The sequence below is a fragment of the Tenrec ecaudatus genome, chromosome 8, assembly GCF_050624435.1.
Source record: "Tenrec ecaudatus isolate mTenEca1 chromosome 8, mTenEca1.hap1, whole genome shotgun sequence".
Classification (NCBI taxonomy): Eukaryota; Metazoa; Chordata; class Mammalia; order Afrosoricida; family Tenrecidae; genus Tenrec; species Tenrec ecaudatus.
The window spans coordinates 136,182,866-136,207,632 of NC_134537.1; the positions used below are offsets into that span (position 1 = coordinate 136,182,866).

At 42.8% G+C, this 24,767-nt stretch overlaps 1 protein-coding gene across 1 annotated transcript in view; it reads right to left on the reverse strand.

The window, feature by feature from the left end:
• Positions 1 to 19,852: 19,852 nt before the first annotated feature.
• Positions 19,853 to 24,767, reverse strand: part of GALNTL6 (polypeptide N-acetylgalactosaminyltransferase like 6) — a 1,308,188-nt gene continuing 1,303,273 nt past the window's right edge. The window contains exon 12 of the mRNA XM_075555794.1: positions 19,853 to 20,020. Coding sequence (XP_075411909.1) covers positions 19,853 to 20,020 — 168 coding nt within the window. The remainder of the gene's footprint in view (positions 20,021 to 24,767) is intronic.

The window sequence follows — 24,767 nt, forward strand, 5'->3', positions numbered from 1 at the left end:
GGGCGGGGTGCCCCAACAGACTGTACTGGAAAACACTCCTAAAGGCCAACAAATGATCCTTGAACTAACTACAAGCTTTTCTTTCTTAATGTGTTTTGTTTTGTTCTTTGTCAGTGGTTTGTTGTTGTTTTGTTGTATAATGTTGCTTTGTTTTCCTCTGTCTTGTTTTGTGCATGTTATTATCTCCCCAGTACTGTCTAAATAAGATAGACTGGATGAACTATCTGGAGGAAAACAATGGGACCGACAGTCCTGGGGGGACTTGGGAGAGGGGGAGGTGGGGAGTAAGGAAGTGGTGTTAACTAACCTGGGTAAAGGGAACAACATGGGATCCAAATTGGTGGTGAGGGGAAAGTGGCAGGCCTGGTAGGGAATGATCAAGGGTAAGGTAACGTAAAGAAGAGGTATAGCTATAACCCAGGTGGGGACGGAGCATGATAGTGGGGCAGGAGGAAAGTCAAGGGAAATAGAGGAAAGAGCTAGGAGGCAAAGGGCATTTATAGAGGTCCAGACAAAGACATGTACATGAAAATATACATATGAGGACGGGGAAATATATCTATGTGTCTATATTTTTAGGTTTAGTATTAAGGTGGCAGAAGGGCCTTGGGCCTCTACTCAAACACTCCCTCACCGCATGAATACTTTCTTCTATTAAATTGGCATTCTATGATGCTCACCCTCCCGACACAATTGCTGAAGCCAAAGCAGGTGAACAAGTAAATGTGGTGAAGAAAGCTGATGGTGCCCGGCTATCAAAAGAAATAGCGTCTGGGGTCTTCAAGGCTTGAAGATAAATAAGCGGCCATCTAGCTCAGAAGCAACAAAGCCCACATGGAAGAACACACCAGCCTGTGTGATCACGTGGTTCCGAAGGGATCAGTTATCAGGCATCAAAGAACATAAAAATCATATCATTGGCTGCACACCTCCATGATACGATTGCTGAGGACAAACAGGTGCATAAGCAAATGTGGCGAAGAAAGCTGATGGTGCCCGGCTATCAAAAGAGATAGTGTCTGGGGTCTTAAAGGCTTGAAGGTGAACAAGCGGCCATCTAGCTCAGAAGCAAAAAAGCCCACATGGAAGAAGCACACCGGCCAGTGCGATCACGAGGTGCCAAGGTACCAGGTATAAGGCATCATCCAAAAAAAAAAAAATCTTACCACAGTGAATGAAGGGGGAAGTGCAGAGTGCAAAGCCCATTTGTCGGCCACTGGAGATCCCCTCACAGAGGGGTCTAGGGGAGGAGATGAGTCAGTCAGGGTGCCATGTAGCACCGATGAAGAATACAGCTTTCCCTCAGTTCCTCAATGCTTCCTCCCCCCCAACTACTATGATCCGAATTCTACCTTGCAAGTCTGGATAGAGCAGAGGTTGTACACTGGTGCATATAGGAGCTGAAGGCACAGGGAATCCGGGGCAGATGATACCTTCAGGACCAACCAGGGGTGTGAGGGGCGATACTGGGAGAGTAGAGGGTAAGTGGGTTGGAAAGGGGGAACCGATGACAAGGATCTACATGTGATCTCCTCCCTGGGGGATGGACAACAGAAAAGGGGGTGAAGGGAGATGCCGGATAGGGCAAGATATGACAAAATAATAATCTATAAATTAGGAAGGGCTCATGAGGGAGGGGAGACCGGGGGGAGGGGTGGCAGAGGACCTGATGCAAAGGGCTTAAGTGGAGAGCAAATGCTTCAAAAATGTTTAGGGCAAAGAATGCACAGATGTGCTTTATACAATTGATGTATGTATATGTATGGATTGTGATAAGAGTTGTATGAGCCCCTAATAAAATGTTTAAAAAAATCTAACCTGAATATCAGCCCAGGCACCTAATTTTACCACCAAAACTGCATAAAAGATGTGCTGAAAAACATGACTTTACACTAATCCATACGGTGATATTTAGGGTATCAATTTTTTTGCCTGTGAGTAACAGCGCTTAAAAAAAATCCTTTAAAATGTTTTCATTTACTTTTAGCAGTTTTACTGATACATCATTCACGCACCACACAATGAAACGATTTAAAAAGATTATAAAGAGTTGTGCAATCACCATCACAATTCATTTTAGAAAAGATAATGCTTTTCACATATTTCATTTTTCAGGACTTACGCTTTTCGTAGGTTTATGCTTCATACACTCTGCAATCTACCATTTCTCCCAGTCTTGCAAGCCAAGGTTCCAAAACCTTACTCCCTACCAATATTGTTGGTTCTACTTTGAGAAAGCAGCTCTTCCTCATTCGTATCTTGACTGCCTTCCAAGTTCTGGGGCTCATCTTCCTGCAACATAGAATACAATCTTTTGGAGGCATTGGTCAGGTTTTCAGTGGTTCATCCCTCAAAAGTGGACAGTCTATTTCTTCTTTGTAGTCTGTTCATAATGTAGAAGCTCCACTGAAACCTGTGTGCCTTGAGTGACTTTGATGTTTGTTCTGTGAAATACCAATGGCCCACCTTTCATCCTAAGAGCAACCCGCAAGCCACCACATTAAGACAACCTGAGAGACAAGCGTGGGCTAATCCCTACTGAAATGATGACTACGTACATTTAAGAAATGTCAGCATGAAGCGGAGGGAGAAGAGGATAACTTTCTCTGTATATTATGTTTGTTCTCATAAGGGAACTAATTGGGAGCGGGGTAGTGAAGAGTCAGAAGAGATTCAATGTAGACAGGATTTTACTCTTTTAAGGCAACTTTTGTTTTTTTAGTCCACTGTGTATTGGGATGTTTAATTCTTCAACTATTTTACCTTGAAACAACAACTATAAAACAACTGACCTCATCAAGCGACGTATTCCTTTAAGGCACAATCTCCAAGCTTTAGCCTATGGGCTTCTGTAGTGAAATAGAAGTACATGGTATGGCTCTTCTACTTTAATGTAGCCTTTGTAACGCCCATCGAATGACTGGGTGGGATCAAGCAAATGAGGTGCAGTAAACTGTCATTTGGGGATTGGTCAGTTTCCCCATTTCACTGAGTATAAACATGAGCCATCCCAGGGGCTGGAACCGAGAATCCCAAGGTCATCGAAAAGAAGAGCCACCCAAGGAGCATCAGATCCTTGCCTAAAGTGGTGGAGGCACCAAGGCACCAAGGCACAACACCAAGACCCTGAGAGAGAAGAGGGAGCCATGCTCAAACCACGAGGTGGAATGGTGGGCTTCTACCCCACAGAAAGAGTCCAGCTGAGGGAAAGCACGGGCAGGAGGCAGGTTGCAAAGTAGTGTGCCCCTTGGGCATTTGTGAGCACCAAAGGAACTTCGTCACACATTTCCTAGCGGGGTAGAGGCTAAGGGATGGGTGTGCTTAAGAAGTTCAGGATCATGCCTATTAGCTTGGTTGAGAAGAGTCACTTCAGACCAAAGGGCTGTATCCTTAATATTTTCTAATCGTGCTTTGTGGTGACATGTTAACTTTCCTAATAAATTCCCATAATTGTGAGTACTGTTTGTGAGTCCTGTGTGGCCATTTCAGCATGGTATCGAACCCAGCAGAGTGCAAGGGAAGGATGGCTGGTGAGATGAGAGGAATGGAGAGTAGAGGCCTGTCTGACCTCTGCCTAGTGGCAATCATCTTGGGGGTCTTTTCCTTTGCATATCTCGAGGTTGTCCATTGTGCCTCCATCTCCACACCCCATTTCCTCTCTTCTGCCTCATAGGAATCATCCTCGGGCAGATGTGGAGTTGGATTCTCCTTCCCATTTGTGAAGCCAGAGAAGGTCAGATGTGGCCGCCATGTCATTTCTGAAGCTTCTGTGTATATTACCTCCCTCAGTCTCTCTTCTTCTTCTCTCTTTTATTTCTGCTTACCATTTTCATCATTGAATTAAGGGAAAAATTCGGATTAATGCAGGGAAGAAGGCATTATTTCTATCATCCATCCACCTATCTCGTCAACAATTGTAAACATATAATATGAATATATTTTGGTCTGTTGCTGGAGGACCATCTTGGAAGCTTACTTGTTTGTTTTGTTTCATTTTGTTTTTTTTTATGGTGATTTGTTTGCTTGGAAATAAACCAGATGATTTATTGTCTCCTTGTTTTTGCTGGAGCTGCAATATAGCTTGTCAGGAACAAGCTCTGTAGAAAATAGCTTCATTTCATAGCAGCCTTTCCCCAGCTTCATTTGTCTCAGGATGCAGTAAAATTGAGCAAACACAGCTCCTCCTACATTCTGAAGATGGGGTACATTTATCAGGTATGTCTATCAGGCATTACTACCACACTTTAATAGAAGAATTACCCCTGGTGCAATGTGACACTAAGGAAGTAAATTAGCAATAAAACCCTAATGTCTTCTTCACTATTTTGCTTTATTGCCGAATGCCCTGACAGCAGCCTCCTTCCCAAACCTTCATTCATCAAGTGGAACATAATTTCATTGGCAATCTACCTAAATCAAGTGACAAAGTAACAATTTTACTATTGTGGGAGATATTTTAATATTTAAATAGTGTTATCAAGTCCATATTGATTTTTTATTTACATTTTAATTAAGTATATACAATAACATATGAAAATAGTAGCAGAAACATATTTTCTTATAAAACACTTTCCTTAAAGATTTTTATTTATATTCTTTAAGTTTGATTGGTTATTATGGTGTTATTTGATATCTGGATTTCATGAATAAAGGTTTTAGGGACATTTCAAACAGTGAATTCCGTTGTTATTATAATCTAGCAATAATCCTCCATGAGTACATTTAGTTCAGATAAAGCTTCATGCTCACACTCCAAAGTGGAACCAGATATACTATATGATTGCAAAGAATTTTCCAATAAGAATGTAAAGAATCAAACCTGTATCCACTTTGCAAACCACTACATGTCACCTAAGGGGATTCAATCCAGTAAACAAAGCCATGAATCTTTCACTGGCTTGAAGAAGAGAGTGACCTTGTGTCCTGTAGTCCAAGTCTTGATGTTCATGTTTTCCCATCTTGATAATTAATGATGTCTTATTTCACTTTCAAAAAACCCATCTGTTTTGTGGATTTAATTATGTGGTTAGCATACAGAAGAATCACTGTACGAGAGTGCAGGCTTTCATTTAAAAATGATGTTTTTCATTTACATTCTGCTTTCCAGGTTACAGAAAAATTTCATGCCCATTATCATATGTCATCATTAGCAAAGTTCCCTAAGAAAGGCTGGCAGAAGGCTAGCATTTTTAAAAACCAATTTCCAATGGGTGAGAAATGCTGCATCTAGGTAGAGAAAAGTTTTGACAACTAACCCATCTATATTGTTTCTTCCTGAGCTGTCTGTACAGTTGAAACCCACATGGAGTCCCACTGTTGTTGAAACCACAAATGTTGACTGAATTAGATTTAAGAGAATGTGTCGCAATATCACCGGTGAAGAGAGAGGAACCAACAGGAAGAGGCCCCTAAAGGTAACGCGCGGAGAAATGGGAAACGATGCTGGTTTAACACAGTAGAACCCCGGACCTGGATGCTGATCCGGCTGGAAGGAAGATCAGGATGTGATGCAGTCAAGTTCCAAATAAATTTTTCCCATAAGTAATAAGTGAACATGATCAGTCTGTTCGTGACCACCAACTCTTTATCCTAACTTTCCCTTTTTATACAAAACATTACACAGAAATTTCAAGGTAAATAAGTTCAGAGGTAAATTAATATAATTTAAATATGAAACATACATTTAAAACGTTTTTTTAACAACTACAGGATGGCCATACCTTGCTGAGGATCTGGATCTGTGGACGCGGATGTGGAGAGGAGGGACGGAGAGAGTCACTGTTGGCAAGGGGAATCCCCTTCCATCAAACCAACTGGCAGCTGCTTTTCAGGAGTTTTAACCCCCTTCTTTGCCTTTTTCACTAGGACCTGGCTGCCTTTCTCTAAAAAATAAAAATAACCTGTCTAATGTGGTGTGCTGTAGGCGTTTTCTTAACTCGTTTCTAAATTATCATCAATAATATCAACAACACAGTTAACCAGTTCCTTATCGTGACGATTCTTTCAATAAACTCTTTCTTAGAACCCGTGTTTTTTGATCTAAAAACTACAAAACGCCACAAAAGCTAAGAAAACAATCGCAAAACGTTTGGAACACAGCCGCAAACGGTTTAAACAACGCGTACGAACAACACCAACTAATGCCGAGTGGCCGAACCACGAGCAGCTTTGGTTTACAAGAATCACCTGCGTCGGGTCAGGTTCTGATGTTTTGTTTGAGCTTTGATGCAGAATTTTCTCGACATTTTGTGTCGAAATCCGATTATATTGAGGACTGATGTGGTGGAGTACTGGGGTTCTACTGCGTTTTCCTTTGTCCCAACAAGACACCTACTCTGACCTGTTAAGGAAACAGAGGATTTTCACAGATTTCATATTTGGAGAACGTTTATTCGGGGTGGACAGAAACAGTGGAGAAGAAAAGAGAGATGAGGGGAGGAGGGAAAAACACATAAAAACAGCCCTCATATCCACTGGTAGCTGGGTTCTGGCAGCAGAGAGGGCGGGCAGACATTCATCAGTATCTTTGGAAGCTGCCACCGAAGCGGCAGCCCTTTTTGTTCCCTGGCAGCCTGGCTCCCTGGCCTTTTAACCATCGCTGCCTGGACCCCAGGCGGTTTCCTGGCAGCCACTGATGTCTGAGGAATGTGGAAACAAGGTCATTAGCTCTCCTCTGGTTAAGTCCTTCCTGCATCGTTCACAATAAAAGAACCTCAGCTCCCTGTCCTTTCTCAAGCAGAGGCATTTATTATCCAGATGAATTGCCACGGAGCTTGTTTTATTTTCAACATTTCAGTGACTCTGCATAGTTATTTAATACTTACTTGAGCTCTCACTCTTTATAAATCCTTGTCTTCGCCTGCAAGCGGTTAGGAGACGTGTGTGTGTGTGTGTGTGTGTGCGCACGCCTGACCCTCCGCGTTTGCTAACGGGGCAGACATTCACGAGAAGGGGCTCCTTGCTTCAAGTGCAGCCTTTCTTTAGTGAGAATATTTCTTGGACAACTCAGTCACTTGGATACTTCCCTGCTGCTTCCCCCAGGACATTGGAAATAAAAATATCTATGTATCTGAAAGAACATAAAGTCTCTCTCTCTCCCTCTCCCTCTCCCCCCCCCCCCTCTCTCAACACATCCCTGGCCGCCTCTACCTCCTTCACAATTTTTCTCTGTGACAATGGAGGCCATTAGATAAGACTTCCATTTCTTGGATTCCAACTAGCCTGACCAAGAATTAAAAGCCCTGATGATAGATGTTGGTTTTTTATTTAATTTGAGATGCACTGCCAACCGAATTATGGTCCTAAAAGGAATTTTTGCATCTGCAGTCATTTTAATTTTTCTCTGCAACCTCTGAACACAGGTGTCTTGCATTACCGACACCATATTATTGGGTCCTTAGGTGTTAACAAAAGGGTAACACAATTTGTTGCTACCCAAACTATTGCAAATTCCAATCGACCCTCAGAGGCCACGGGAGGAAAGGCCGAGTGTCTGCTCCTGAAAACAATTATCCACTGAAATCACGATACAGTTGTCTTCGGTTCCACTGAATGGAACGCCTTGCTGATATAAGCAGATCTTTTTCTTAAGTTGGGTACACGGCCAACCCGATTTGAGCTAAGGTAGAATTAGAGTTTAGCACTCCTGTGGGCACCATGATTTGGGTCAACTTGAGGGCAACTCGTTAGTAACCATAGTATTAATTCTATAAAGTATTCTTTGTTTAAGTGTGACAATGGTGTGGGCTTGGGCAATATTCTATTAACATATCTCTTTAGCATCTTATTGCCGTTTGGATGAACGTTTACAGAGCACATTCGTTTCCCAGTCAACAATTTCTACATAATTTGTTTCAGGACATGAGTAGCAGATCCTTCACTGTTGCTCTTCACTATTCTTCCTGAGTTCCTGGTTTCCTTCATCCTTCTTCCCTTTTCTGAACATTGTTTTGGGGACAAACCTACCTTCTTGGGCTCCTAGGGTTGGTTGCTCAGAGAATACAGCCCTCACGGTCCTTGCTCACGTTAGAGGACTGCACATTGTTTGGCTAAGCACAGAGTGGGCTCAGTGCCAGGTTTGAAAGGTATCTTAGGGACGCCATCTCAGAGGTTTCACCAATCACTAAATCTGATCTTTTAAAAAATGATTTTGAACATTGTTGCGCATTTTTCTCCCACTCTGTCCATAATCTTCTACTGGGAGTCTAATCACCACTACTGGTAGTGGTGTGAGGTCTCTCTCTCCGGGCTAGATTTACACCTCGGTCCTTGGCTCCGCACGAGAAAGAATTCACACCGAAGCCTGGCTCGTGATCCAAGTGAATTTAATGAGAGTTAAAAGAAGCTTCAGGTTTTAAGCGGCACCCATAGATTCCTTTTGACCGTGCGGCCTGGCAGAGACTGCCCCAGGTCACGCAAAGATCTCTCTCCTAAGTTTTCCTCCCACAAAGACGACCAGACAAGACCCCTCTCCCTCTCGGTTCCTACCTTTTCAAGGATTCCCGGGGGAGGCGTGGTGAACGACCCCAGGTCGATCCCATTGGCTGAATTGCAATCACCTGGCCCAGGTGGGCTGATCCAGGTTAACGCCCATCCGTGCCCACCGGCGGGAAAATCCAGCTTTGTCCTATGCTGGCTCTCCTGGGCATGCGTCAATGGACATCCCAATCCCTATGCTAGCTACCTAACAGCGGGGCACCACCTGCTGTCCGGCCAGTAGACCTTTGGACCCACTGTTTTCTTGTCTCAATTTTATTATTTGAAGACAGAGAATGAGGGAGAAGCAATCTTTAAAAGAACTTGGTATTTACTTTAAATGAAAAGAAGATTGGAAAATTGAGAGAAGCACAGTTTCAGTATGGCAGAAATGTTAAGCATTTCTTTACCTTCTGCAATTCTTTCTAATGAAGTTACTGAACTGAGTTGAATATAGTGTGCTATTGTTACACTTAACAGACTTTTAATTAAATTTGCAGCATTTTTCAAAGATGGGGAGAACTTTAGTTCCGTCACGGCTGCACTCTAGTTGAAATGAAAAATGAGCTTGGGTACCCATTCACATTAGAAATTAATGTTTCCTTTCTCAACATAAAACTAAAAAAATCTATGATCTACAGAGGAAGGATAATATACTAAATACTTATAAGACAAAGTTAAGGAAATCATTTTCTTTTGACATTTTAGTAATGCTCTACAGCAGTATAAAATTCACTAACAACTCAGAGGAAAGAGCAATAATAATTAAATTATTACTGTGATGCTCAATGACAAAACTTAATGGTTGGAGTCTTGACCTATTCATTATGCTTCTACTGAGAAGATTGTAATTAAAAATATATCTACTCTCATAATGCAGCCTATTCTTAGTTTTCCAGGCTTGTGATGCTACTGTGAAGATCTTTATGGGAAGAATTTCCTTCTGGCTAGAAATATTTATTAAATTGAGTTATACCCATTTGGTGTTTTAGTGGGTTTGTGTTTTATCATTTTCAATAGATAATTAAAAAATCATTAACAAACATTTCATAGTAGCATTAATAAGGCTACCTTTAAGCAGGTATTTTCAAAATGGCAAGACTACCGGTTCCTAGCCAATTGCTTTCAAAGTGTGGAACCCAGATGACTGACATCAGCAACATATGGAAACGTATTAGCAATGTAAACTCTTGTGACTCAATCAGATGACTGAACAAGAAACTCTGGGGCTTGGGGTCCAGCAATCGGCATTTTAACCACCTCTTACAGTCCTGAAATGCTACATTTTAATGTCCTTTGGTCAAATAAGCCAGAGAAGTGTTGGAGTAAAGTGGGTAAACGTCTCTCAAGGTAAACTGAGCTTTAGATTAAAACTCGCCGTTCTTCCAGGTGCCTGCTTATATATGAACAAGGCAATCACGTTAGAGAATTAACTGGGATTTGCTAGGGGCAAAAAATTCAGTGCTGGGGCACAAAGCAATTCTGACTTTTCAGTTGTAGAATTGTCTGCACCCAGTGAGAGAGCGTAGATCTGGGGCGAAACCTAGCCACCTGCATGTTTATAAGACTGCGCAGAAAGAAAGAAAAACAAGTGCTAGAGAAGGAAGTCCTAGCAGTGGATACGGAGAGGAGTCTCCAATTGCTGAAAGATATACTTGGACAGAATTCTCAGACCTAAGAGTGTTGAGAAGAAGTCCATTTGGAATCCTTCCAAAGAACAAGTGTGGACTCTTTCCTCGGTGGCTGTTTTTCTCCACCTGGAGGGCTGGACTCGTTAATAACCACCAAGTACCAGGGATTTGCTTTAGGATTTATCATCTAGAGCTATGTAAATAGCTAGAGTTGATCACGTCTTTTCTTAAAAGTACCCTGGAAATCTCATTAAGAGGGATTAATCCTGGATTCAGATTGGTGTTCTTACTTTTAATAAGCCTATGGGAAAACCAACAAAAACATGCAGGTATAGAGAAGAGCAAACAAATTAAGGGGTTAAACTCATAGGCCCTCAGGGAAATGACTGCGCTTGCTATTCCGAAGTTACTTAATAGAACTCAGCTTTAGTGTTGCTGTGGGTGAATGGCTCCACAGGGAGGTATACCGTATCATGAGGATGAAACGGAGTAGAGGCCCCAGCATCAGATGGTCTGAATTCTAGCCCTGGCTTTGCTGTTAATTTGCTATGAGATCTTGATCTTGTAAGCCCCTTGATTATGGGTCCTTTGGTTTCCTCATAAGTATAACACTAGTCCTGTAGTGGTTAGGACGAAATAAGATCATCAATATAAAGTTATTTGGAAAAATAATGATTCAAATACTCTTTCCATGTATATCTCTATCTAACACAGAGAGACACAGACATATAGACACACACCCAACTTGATTTGCTCCGTCCTGTGCCATCTCCACAATCGGTCCTAGGCTGGAGCCCACTGCTGCAGCCTTTGTGTCAATCCATCTCCTTGAAAGCCTTCCACTCCTTCCCTGGCCCTCTCCTTTATGGAATATGCTGTCCTTCTCCAGGGACTGGTCTCTCCTGAAAGCACGTTCAAAGCACGTAGGGGGAAGTCTCGGCACGCTTGCCTCTCGGGAGCACCCCGGCCTTACTTCTGACCAGACAGATGTGTTTGCCCTTTTAGCAGTCCAGGGTACTCTCAATATTCTTCTCCAGCACCACATTTTTAACGTATACATTCTTCTTTGGTCTTTTTATTCAATGTCCAACTTTCAAATGTGTATGAGGCCACTGAAAATACCATGGCTTGGGTCAGGTGTACCTTAGTCCTCAAAGTAACACTCTTGCATTTTAATACATGACAGAGACCTTGTGCAAGAGATTTGCTGAAAGCAGCTTATCTTTTGATCTCTTGATTGCTGCTTCCATGAACATTGTGTATCTAAGCAACACACGATCCTTGACAAGTTCAACCTTTTCTCCTTTTATCATGATGCTACCTCTTGGTCTAGTTGAGAGGAGTTTGGTCTTCTTTACATCGAGTTGTAATCCATACTGAGGACTGTAATCCTTGATCTTTATCAGCAAATGCTTCAATTCCTCCTCACTTTCAGCAAGCAACATTGTGCTATCTATATGTCACAGGTTGTTAATCAACTTCCCTCCAAACCCGATGCCACATTCTTCTTCATACAGGCCAACTTCTCTGAGTATTTGTTGAGCATACTGATTGAATAGGTATAGCGATAGGGTGCAGCTGTGCTGCACAGCTTGTGTGATTTTAAATCATGTAGCATGTCCTCGTTCTGTTCCCACAACTGCCTCTTGATCCATGTATAAATTCTACACCAGCACAATAAAGTGTTCTGGAATCTCCATGCTCCCCAAGGTTATCCATACTTTGTTATGATCCACATAGTCGAATGTCTTGGCATATAGATAAAACATAAGTAAACAAGTTCCTGGTTCTCTGCTTTGAGCCAAGATCCATCTGACATCAGCAATGATATTCCTTGTTCTATGTCCTCTTCTGAACCTTGCCTGACTTCTGGCAGCTCATCATGTTACACACAACTAAATATATATTAAAAAGTAATAATGTGGTTGTGTTAGACCATGTTGACTTGAGAAAAAAATCCAGAGACACTCATATATGTATAAGAAAGAACTTTATATCAAGAAATAATTGTGCATCAATAAAATAAAAATCCCCGCCCAGTCTAACTCAAGTCCATAAGTCTGATACTAGTCCATAAATTCCTCTTCAGACTCACACAGCCACCAGGCAGTGCAATGATGCAGAATGCAGGAAGTTCACCTGATGTATGCAAATTCTTGTGGAACCAATGGCTGAGGCTCTGGCAACTCTCTGAGTGACTCAAAGCAGGAAGGTGAAGGCAGAAAGAGGGTGGGGCGGCCTCCTAGAGAGCCATTTATCTTGGCTGCACCTCCAGAGGAGGTCATCAAGTTTCAACTGATTATCAGACTAAATTCCACCCCTATCTTCTTACGGGTGCTATGTTGGCACAACAAACCTAACCATTACAGTACTTAACAGTCTTCATGTTGAGGATTTACTATTTTTTATCTTGGGAGATGTAAAATGACTTAATTGACTTTAAATAAATTAGAAATCATGATTTCAGTTCCAGATGCCACGAGTCAGTTCTGACTCACGTCATCCGCACGTGTTTCAGAGTACCCCATTGTGCACTGCCCTTTTCCTGGCGGATATTTCAGAAGTGGATTGCCATGTCTTTCTTCTGAGGTACCTCTGAATAGATTTGTGCTACAAACTTTTCAATCAATATGCAACTGCTTAACTCTTTGGAGTTGATTCCATAGCAACCCCATGCACAAGAAAAGGAAACACTGCCTGGTCCTGTACAACCTGACAATTGTTATTATATTTGAGCCCACTGTTGCAGCCGGTCCATCCAGGCCGGTCCAGCCAGTTGAAGGCCTTCCTCGTTTTCATTGACCCTCCTAGTTGACCAAGCATTGTACCTCCTAGAGAGTGAAAAAGAACAAACAACTACATAGAAGCATTTAGATTAGAGCTATCTTAATTCAACAAAAATATCTACATTGGATAAAATAACTCTTATTTCAAAATCTTCCATTAAATGACATGCTAAGCAACCATGTAAATTCAATGGACAATCATAAAATATAATGGATTTTACTCAGTTCCTAGTTGAGAGGTGTGGTTTGAGTTGGGGGTGCCAGCCCCCCACCACTAGCCACGGGGTCAGTAAGCACTATTGTACGGTTGAGATATATATATTGTATTAAAGTCATCAAGAGCATGAGAGATAGAAAAGATATTGAAGTAATGGAGTCACACATTTCATGGTAGCATGCTCACCTCAGCCCCATTCGCTGGTCCATGTGGAGGGGGAAGGGAAGGAAGGCAAGGGGAAAGAGAGGAGAGGAGCGAGGACGGGAGAGGGGAGGGGGAGCCAAGCGAGGGAGAGATCTCTTTTGCTAACCCAGGCCTATAGACCTTTTGGGGGTGTGCAAGTCCACTGATTACAGGAAGGGGTTGCACTATAGGTTAATGAGAGGGAGATACACGCCATAGGAAGAGGAGGGAGTGGGGGTATACATGTGTCAAGATGGGTGGAAGATGCCTGCAAGCATCTACCTGCCCCCCATCCTCCGCAGAAAGGAAGGAGTGAACCCAGTTGACTTCTTGTACGCTCTCTGCGTTAATAGGAGTCCGGGTGGTAGAGTGGGTAAGTGCGCTACAGTGCACTGAATGGTCTGCTGTCTGAACTCGCCACCTGAAAGATGCTCTTGTAAGAAGTACGGTAATAGATACACTACGGGGAGGTCCTCTGTCCTATAAGATTGCTATGAGTCAGAATCAACTCGATGACAATAATTTTGATCTGACTTTTATTGACCTTAATGATTAACATAATGGTTAATGCATTCAATTGCTAAAAGAACTGTTAGTGTTTTGAGACCATTCAGAGGTACCTCAGAAGAAAGGTCAGATGATCTCTGTCCCCAAAGCCAAACAACGAGAGCACTAAGGAGCGCAGTTGTACTTCCATATGCCTGGCTCACTGGAAGTCCGAGTCAGCTTGGCAGCATCTGGCATTTGGACTAGTATTTATTACAGGCCTATTACCTACATATTTTTGTCAGGAAAACTATAACTAAACTGTTTCTACTTTCATAGTTTAGTCAGAAAAACTTAAAATGTTCTTTGCTCATTAGTGCCTATAACCAATTGTCATTGACTGGGAAAGCATAATAGGAGACATTATTGACAATCACACAGACAGATGGCATAAAATAAGAGCGTACCTGATAATCTAGGATCCGTGTCATCTGGTACTGTTAGATCTCTCTGGAGATAGGGTTATACCTCAATCCTTGGCCCCGCGCGAGGAAGAATTCACACCGAAGCCTGGTTCGTGATCCAAGTGAGTTTTATGAGAGTTAGAAGAAGTTTCAGGTTTGCACGACACCCAAAGGACTCCTCCCGAACATGCAGCCTGGCTGGTAACTGGCAGTATCACGCAAAAGGGGACTCGCTTGATGCTGGGCTCCTGCCTTTTCAAGGATTCCACGGGGAGGCGTGGTGGACCACCCCTGATTGACCCCATTGGCTGAATTGAATTCACCTGGCCTTGGTGGGCCAATCCAGGTGGCTTAGGTGGGCCAATCCAGGTGGCCTAGGTGAGCCAATCCAGGTGGCCTAGGTGGGCCAATCCAGGTTCAGCGCCCACCCATGCCTACTGGCCGGAAACCTGAACCTGTGCAGTGCCCCATTCCTTTGTTCCTGTGCTTGGCTCTCTGGGCATACGTTAATGGACATTTTTTTAACCCTGCGCTAGCCTGCCTAACAGTTATAGATCCCCCAAGGTGACTAATGCCCAAAGAAAATCTTTGCCTATAAGATTGGGGTCGCATCAATTTGTTGGACCAGGGAAATGTGGGAAGCAGAGGATTCTAGAGGATTCTAGGTGTTTACTGTACGTTGAGCTAAAAGACGCAACTTCAGGCAGGGGACAAAAGAAGTGTTTCCAAGTGTCTCTTAAGTGAAGGATCAAATGTGAGTCTGAGATTTCTGCTAAGAAGCCACAGTATCATACATTCCTGTCTGGTGTGTCAAGTGCAGGCATGAGTGCCTGTGAGTAAAAGCTCAAGGCTAATGTCAAGTCTACCAAATAGAGTTGCAAACAGCTCCCGGTCTGCAAGCAAAGGCTACAGACATAAATCAAAGAGTAATCTTCCAGTGTCGACTGTGTGGGACTGGCCACCTGTCATGCTTCAGTGTTCTCAGCCGCCGTTTCACACATGGAGAGTAATTACAGTTAGTGGTGTCATCTGAGAGTTATAAGGGTGTCTTAGGCCAGGTTTTCTGGAGGAGCAAAACCAGGAAGGTGTACACACACACACACAAACATTTCTACAGATCGAGAGATGTAGTGTTATTTCAAAGAAGTTGCTCACACAGTTGTTGAGGCTGGCAAGTCCCAAACCCATAAGCTAGATGTCAGGTTGGAGGCTTTCTCTGGCTCACATAGTTGCAGAGGATGGCAAATTCACAATCAACCGTCTGGATGATAGCCTTCTGGCTTATCTCCCATGAAGGAAACCAAAAGTTAGATTCTGATGAGCTGGATGCAGGTAAGAGAGAGGGCATGCTTTACCAGAATATCCAACTATTTTGAATGTAGGTCACACCCTCAAATAAATCCCCCTTTTAACTTGTTTTGCCGTTCACAATGGATCATAGAATGGAGCATGATCACAGAATATCTGTCAAACCACAAAGTATAATGGCCCAGCCAAGTGGGCATCTAACCTTAGCCATCAGATGACAAAAGTAGAATTTACTGACGAGGCAAATAGGGATTAGACACATTCCACGTCTAGATTATACACATACACTTAGCTTGCCATTTGCATCCACTCCCAGAACCGTAGGGAATCAATTCATTTTCTTTTTCCTTTTGATGTGTTCCTTCTCAGGATTTACATAAAAATGCCTGCTTTCAGTGTATGTCCAGTATCTGTTTTTATAAAAGTATCACAGTTTTCTATGGTTGCGAAGAAAAGAAGCCAACGCGATTTTGCCGATCTGGTTCCTGAAGATAAATCAGTGTTCACAGCATGATGTTAGAAGGGTGGTTTCAATTTGTGAATATTGTTAACCTCGCAGCCATTAGGAGCCGGGGAATTAACCGTCCCTGGGAAAGATCCTGGAGCATTTCAAATGGGAACTCCGAAACAGGGTCCATCCCAGCCTCACCGCCTCCCATGTTCAGAACCCAGGTGAAGGTTGGGCCAGGAGTGAGTGTCTCACCCTGGCGAGGATGGCCTTCCAGGACTGGACAGCGGGCTTTGTAACTGAAATTCCATGACTCTGGATGGCTCTGACAGCAAGTTTACAGTGTCAGACCACCCAATAAAGATTCCTCTGTGCTGTTTACCTACGGAGATGCTTAAAGGGGGATTGAAATAGATCCCCCCTCCCCCTCCATGAGGCTAAGAAGCACCAAAGATATATTTGTACCTGCTAGTTTATTTATTTTCCACTGTTATCTCCTTTTAGAACACGTTATTGCCCCAAAGGAAGCGACGGTGACTTTGGGCGCTGGTTTCACATTTTTCAAGACCACGGACAGAATGGGCCTAACACATTCCTTTACTGACTGTCAATCCATTTTCATTCCGTTATTTATTTATTGTATAAAGTTCTATGTCATCGTTTCATGAAATAGTCCTGGTCCTTTCATTATTCATCAAGACTTCTGATATAATGAATGCATTTAAAAACAGTCAGGTAATTATATGTGTTAACATATTTAAAAAAACTAAACAATAGACACAGAAGCCAATACATTGTTATTGCCATAGTATTAATCCAGCCTTGACAAAAATACAAATCCCATAATTAGTTTACAATTGTTTTCCAGTATGGTCTTTTCTCAGTAAATACATAAAAATGATTTCCAAGAGGAACTATTTTCTAACGTCGCATAAAACCATGTTTTATTATGGAAAAGCAGCAGGAGGCCAGATTAACTTTATGAAATATTCCTCCCATTTGGATAAAACTGTAGGACATACTCTACGGTCCTATTTCTAACTCATGTTTTTCCCAGGAAACAGAATCTTTCTGAGAACTCTTCAGTCCCCTTTGTCAAATAAGTGAACAAACCCAAGCAGTGTTACATTTTTGGAATGGGAGTGGTGGCACCTCAAGTGGGTCTGGAATCCCAGCCTTCAGTTGTGCTGGGAATGCAATGTGGTTAGCTGGCAGTGTGGTCCCTTCTGCTCGGGGCTAGGTTATTTTGGCTTGATTTTGTTCCATTTGTATGTTTTCTGTTAGCACACATTTGCCATTTGCTTCGTAATTTGAAATTCTAATTTTGGTCTTAGCATCTCAAAAATCAAAAACAACCCAAACCAGACCCATTGCTCTAGAGTTGATTCATATTCTTGGAGATCCCTCTGAGCAGAGTAGTTCCACAGGGGATTATTTTGGCTGTGATCTCTTATGGCTGCAGATCACCAGGTCTGTATTCTGTTGTGTTACTGCATGGGTTCATGACCTGTCTGTTCGCACCAGCCCGGACATTTTTAATACATCAAACTTCTATTTAAAAATTAAAAAAGAATGCTGTGGGTGTTACATCCTTTCACTCAGAGTTAAAGTTAGATGTGAGAGACATGCCCCTCTGAAGACAAATCTTTGCTGATCCTTGGGTGTTACACCACAGTGACGTAAGAGTCAGGGACCTCACAGGATAGTCACAAACATGCGATGGCTGGCTTCACTGAATTACAGCCTCCCAAGGGATCATTTCAAACCAAGGCGGTCAGGGTGCAAGACTCAGGGTTGGCTCTTTGGTGGAATTGTAAATAGCATTCAACTGTTTAATGACATGGTGTGAATTTTTACAGGCTCATCTCTGTCTACATCCAGATTGCTCTCTGGGCACTTGAGATAAATCTTCTCTCATGCTCTGGAATTGTTCAATGCACAGGTTAATTTTTAATTTTCTCCACTATGCATCTTGAATACTTCAAAATCTCTTGACCTATATGAAATAACTCTGTGACTGTCTGTTTTAAAATAATAGCTCTTCAAAAACGCTTGACATAGCAGTAAACATAACTAAATAGCTCTTCCCCACCTCTTAGTAGGGCAGTTTAACTGGACGTCTTGATTAGATTTCAAGGAGAACATTTCAAGATGTTTCATGTATTAAGGTTTTTTCTACAAGAGAATTACATCTCTTGTAGGCATCACCAGGGAGGTAGAGAATAAATCACAGCTATAATCAGAACCACCCAAGTAACAGAGAGGCAACACAGCAGAGGAGACAAAGCATTGGACGTATCTGCCCTTCTTCAAGTTAGGCTTGCTTTCTCTGGGCTTTAGGTATACATCTAAAAACCAAGGGATTGTATTCAAAGAGCCTTTCCCGTTATTAAATTTAATGCTTCTATATCTCAAATGAGAGACTTTTTTATTAGTAGGAAAATCAGTTTTTGAATAAAGATGACAAGCAAAGAAAAAACTTTTCTACTTGAAAAATTTTGAGAAACGCACAATGAATGACTCATTCCTCTAGAGGCTAACCTTGATACCTGTATATTCCTCCCCCAACCCCATCATTATTAAAAAGTTAAAACAAATCTGCAAGGATTAAATGTTCCATTTATTATTCTAATAATTTATTTCTTCACCCCTGAAATATTGTCCCAGTAACAGAAAGTAGTGTCTGAAGCACTTTATTTAATGGAAATTCCTTCTCTGTGCTTCCAAATAAAACAGCAACAATATCATCAACATCAGTAATATAAAACAAACAAACAAAAAACCCATTTGACCAACCAACCGGTCAACAAAACCACGTCCAAATCCCCAACACTGGTAAAACAGAATTGAAGTGAACCAAGCCATTTCACATGCCACTTGAGTGTAGATTTATTTGGGTTTAAGAATGTCCTGAACAAATTACATCCACTACACTCCATTTCATTCCTCAATAAAATTTATGACCGGACAAACATCAAACTTTAAAAAATTTAAAAATAATAGAAAAGTAAAAATAGATTTTCTAGAGAAATCCTCCTCCTAAGCATTAGATGGTTTTGTTGCTTCTGTGAACTCTTTCTCTTTGGAGTAACTTGGTAGCATAGTTATCAGTGTTATTATTTCTAGTTTATTTAATGGGAATCATACAAGCACACCGCATCAGAACTTCAGCTGATTTACGGAGCAGGAACTTTATGAGCAATAGGATACCTCTGTTCTAAAACAACCCCCCCCCCCAATGATAAACATAAATGAAATAATGGGAACATGGAAATTCCATTTCATTATGTAATTTAAGTCTTACATTTTAAGTCTTTAGAGATTGCCCCCATGTTGAAAAGTAAAAGAACACTGGATGGTCTGAGCACTCTAAAATCTTCTGCAGCACTTTAAGGGTTAAACCTGCTTAACCCATTCATAGTCAAAGAAGGGCACCAAAGAGAAGAGCTCCCCACTTGAGTCTAAAGCAGTCATGCACTCCATTCCACCCCCCTCCCACCCATTTAATAGGATCCATTCATAGCTACTCACTACTGCAGGATTTGACCTGAGAAATGCTAGGATTTGTTAACTCTCAGCAGTTGTCTTGAAAAGTCCCTAAATAATCTTTGCCCTTGGCCAGCAAGGGAACTGCTAGGCTCAAGTTCTCAGAAGCAGCTGGTGAGGTTCTCAGCCAAGTTCTTCAGAGGCAGGAAGTTCTTCAGGACAACCTACTTAAACATGGCCTTTGCCCATCTTGAAACCAGGCTTCCTGGATCTAGGAAAAGTTATTCCTGACTCCTTCGACCCAGAGGCTGGCCAACATTAGTTTGCCATCTGTAGATAATTGCTCTTTCTTTCCTCCATCGTTCTTTCTAGGAGCTGGCATGGTGGTTAAATTTTTCTAAAACAGTCATATTAATATGTTCAAAAATCCACTGCTGAGTCTCAGAGAGAGGGTCACATCTGGCCATGAAAATTTTCTTCTCTGCGGGATTGCAATCCATGCAGCTGTTGCTCACAGGGTGGAATAATGTTCTGTCCTGCAGGGATCAGAGAGAAGAGACAGACATCATGCATGGTGAATGGCGGGAACCCAAAGTACACAGAGGAAGTAAAAGATCCCTGTTTATCATTCAGGATATACTCACAGTGTTAAAAAACGGACTGGCTCCCAAAGCAAACAATAGCGAGGAGAGTTGCCAACAAGAACCACTGTCAGGATGACAGGCCTCCAAGCAATTTCAGTTGGAGACAAAAGTACTCGCCCACTCATTTATTTTTTAAAAAGCAACCTATTGGTTTGCACTATGTAGTAAACATTTTAGCAGGTGCTCGGATTTTTAAGATAATGGGTGTAAGGGGTTGTTGAACAAGTGGCAAATAAATTAGTTATTTATTTGCATGCATATCAACCTCCCCAATAAAATAGCAATCCAAACCCCCCACCCCCCGAAACCCTGTAATTTAGTCCATAATAAGTGGTAACAACCACATACACACCATATAAGAAGAGTGATATTTTCCCCTATCCTCATTTTGAGCTTCTAAGGGGAAAGGAAGATGCCAATGAGATAGGAACCAAATCCTATGTTATGTTAGGGGTTCATCTGTCTTGCTGTGGTGAATACAGGGGTGTGGGAATACACAGGCAGTACATATCTGAACGAACAGATTCCAACTTGGTAGCTCTGGAGAATCCATCACTTTTCAACCCTTTACCCCATGACAAGTCTACCCAACGTGCAGTTTTCATGGCTTTCTGTAGAATGGAGAAGGAAGCATTCGAGGATGATGCTTTCAAATGAGCCTCTGGATTTCATTCGTGTAGCCCAGTTGATTTGAACTCCTCTCCACCCCCTGTGTGCCCGGTAGAACTGCTTAGTAAGGGTTTCTAGTTGGCTGCCTTTTGGAAGCCGACCACCAGGTCTATTATAAAGCTAAAGCCTGTGACTGAAAGGTGCTACCAGGACCCAAAGTCTCAGGACTAAGCAATCTCGTCATCTGAACACACTATGAACACATTGTATGTGTCACCGTGCAAGTAGGGAAAGTGGATTTCACACTAGGAGGAAAAGGCCTTTCCTTAAGCAGTAATAAACTATTGTCTCTTACAATGCCTAAACTGAAAAAAAAAAGTGTTTTTCACAATACTGTAAATGTTACAGAATTTTGAGGAATAATTCTTACCATAATATGTGAAAAATTCCCCCAATTCCTGCTTACAATTTAGACTCAAGTAATGTTTTATTATTTAGCTTTGAAAATGCTTACAGGTTCTGATTATTTCCTTTAACTGAAGAATCCTGAACTCAAAATGCTAGCAGAATGAAGAAGTTTTTCGGCACTACAGGCAGGGTGGCTCCTGGTGTGTAAGACTCTCTCAGCCCATGTTTAGTGCCCTTTTGAAAGTCTGGATGGTGGAGAGGTGGGCACTGTCGGAGGACAGAAGAAACAGGAAGGCAGCCTGCCCACAACTTCATTTTCCTGTTTCTATTTCTAGTGTCAACAGAGCCTGGTGACAATACTGGCTTACTAGCTGTGCTGCTAACCACAAGGTAAGCTGTTTGAACCCACCAGCGACGGGATGGGAGAAAGAGGAGGCTTTCTGCTCCTGTAAAGCACTACAGCCTCAGAAACCCGAAGGGGTAGCTCCTCCAGTCCTCAAGGGCCTTTATGATTGGAATCAACTTGATGGCAGTGAGCTTGACTTTGTTTTTTGCCTGATACAGTCGCACCATTCTCTCTTTAAAGACAAGGCTTCCTAGGTTTATTGTGGCTTTGCTTTCTTTATACAGAAAGCAGAACACATCCCAAGTCCTTCCGGTCTCCTTACCAATCGCCCAACTCACGACAAGTCCATGGGGGTCAGAGGGACTCTACTCTGCCCCAGTGTAGGGGGCTGCAGTGAGCACCCTTGGCAGGAAGGATCATGAGTTCTGCTGCTCACCCCACACAGCCTTTCTCCTTGGATCCTTAGATGCCTGCTCCCCAGCTCCTCTCACAAACTCCATGACAGTGAGCAGCTGTCTCCTGCAGTCTCTTCCTCTGTGCCTTTTCTGCATCTTTTATCGTTCATATCTCGCCCCCAACTTCCACTAGGCTAGGCCCCCCCCCAAAACAGTGGTGGTGAATGTGATGGACCTCGTGGGTGTCACAGCCGGGCTGTGCTCCCCAGGGGTGTCAGTGGTCGTGACTTTGCAGAAGTCAGTCATCAGGGCCTCCTTTGGAGGTGACTCAGAGTGGCCTCAAACCTCCACCCTGCAGCACCATCAACCATTTGCACCAGTCAGGAGTCCTGTTGTAGTCACGGGGACTTTAGATTTGTTTCCCCAAAGGCATTTTTGAAAAATCATTTTATTAGGGGCTCATACAATGCTTATCACAATCCATACATACATCAATTGTGTAAAGCACATTTGTACATTCATTGCCCTCATCATTCTCAAAACATTTGCTCTCCACCTGAGCCCTTGGCATCAGGTCCTCATTTTTCCCCTCCCTCCTCACTCCTCCCTCCCTCATGAATCCTTGATAATTTATAAATTATTATTTTGCCATATCTTGCCCTGTCCAATGTCTCCCTTCACTCACTTTTTTGTTGTCTGTCCCCCAGGGAGGAGGTCACATGCAGATCATTGTAATCGGTTCCCCCTTTCCAACCCACCCTCCCTCTACCCTCCCAGTATTGCCACTCACACTACTGGTCTGAAGGGGTCATCTGCCCTGGATTCCCTATTTCAAGTTTCTATCTGTACCAGTGTACATCCTCTGGTCTAGCCAGATTGTTAAAGTAGAATTGGGATCATGATAATGGAGGAGGAAGCATTTAGGAACTAGAGGAAAGTTGTATGTTTCATCATTGCTACATCGCACCCTGACTGGCTCGCCTCCTCCCAGAGACCCTTCTGTAAGAGGATGTCCAATGGCCTACAAATGGGCTTTGGGTCTCCACTCCACACTCCCTAACTCATTCACTATGATAACCTTTTTTGTTCTTTGACGCCTGATACCTGATCGCCTTCAACACCTTGTGATCACACAGGCTGTTGTGCTTCTTGCATGTGGGCTTTGTTGCTTCTGAGCTAGATGGCCACTTGTTTACCTTCAAGCCTTTAAGACCCCAGACGCTATATCTTTTGATAGCTGGGCACCATCAGCTTTCTTCGCCACATTTGCTTATGCACCCATTTGTCTTCAGCGATTGTATCAGGGAGGTGAGCACACAATGATATGATGTTTTGTTCTTTGATTCCTGATAACTGATCCCTTCGACACCTCGTGATCACACAGGCTGGTGTGCTCCTTCCATGTGGGTTTTGCTACTTCTGAGTTAGATGGCCGCTTGCTTACCTTCAACCCCCCAACGGCATTCTTAAACTGTCGTCAGCATTCTCTGAGTCACATTCCAGCATCTACTGTTCAGTGTGCAGCAATCTCTCTCTCTCTCATTCCCAACTTTCTGCATCTCCTTCCTCCTCCTACACCCAACCAAACACAGTTTCTGATGCAGGCCCAGAAAGGGAGAAGAGAAAACATATAGAACATGTCTCTGTCCTTTCTCTTGGCCAGCTTTGTACTTCACACGAATGCAAAAGCCACACCAGATTTTCTCAACATTTTTACTTTTCTGAACCAGGAGGGGATCGTGTTTTTCCAAATGCCAAATTGAACGCATGCTCTGACAAATGTGGGTATCCTCCTGGGCACGGCCAAGCAGGCTATGCAAATTCAGCACGTGCTGGAAAGTTCATGGTATGTTTCTTCCTGTAATTGTACTTTTTGTTCTCCTAAAAGTTGAAGAACTGATTTCCCTACAGCTATCCATCTCGGAGAAGTTCCATCAGCACAATAAAGGGGTGGATTGGAGGGATCTCTGAGGCCTCTTGCAGCCCTAACATGGAGGGAACATTTTATTTCAAAAGCCACTGGTGACAAAGACAAATGTCAGGGTGTCAAAACTAGAGGCCATCAACAATGCTGAGTGGACTGACAGGTTGATTGTTTCCTGTTGCAGAGGAAATCTGTTTACCCTTCTTTTCAGAGTAACCAGAAGGTCCTTGAGGTCAGAGGCGAATTAACCAGTAACCACATCTTGAAGCAGTCCACTGTTTATTTACTAATCTGCAGTGGACAGGTTCTTCAGGGTTTCACCACAGCGAACACAATTAGGCCAGTGTGTGCCTCGCTGATTGGGTAATCCGTCCCCACCATGTCAAGTTTATGGAAGCACCTTCGGCTTTCACTAAAGCACACAGGTTTCACTGTTGACCTTGAGGGCTAGCCGACCATCTTTATGTTTCCACTCAGTCAACCTTTCCGATTATGAAATGCCCTTCCCAAGGCCTTTGGAGTGGAACCGAGTCAGTGGATCAAATAATCATTTTCCGAGCACGTCTCTTATTCAGTGACGGCCCTGCAATCCTCTGCCCTTGAACTTCACTCTTCGTGTGGCAGCACCGGTGCAGGGCTCTCTTTGGAACAGACTTGGAGGCACTTTGGCAAGTTTGCTGTTCCATTATCATCCTCCTTGGAGGAAGGCATGTTTTATGCTCTGGCTATTTAAAATGGAATGCAGCAAATCGCTTCTCTTTGTCTCACCTTGGGAGTAGTTCTGCCAGCATCCTCTTTTATTGTTTATATGTGCAAGACAATGAGAAAGGCTGAACTAGGAAATGCAAACATTCACATCCTGGACTCAGGAACTGGCCTTCCTCATCAATGAAGTAAGGCCACACAATTCCAACCGCCAGTTCCATGAGGGGAAAGGTGCACGCAGGTGGCTGAAGC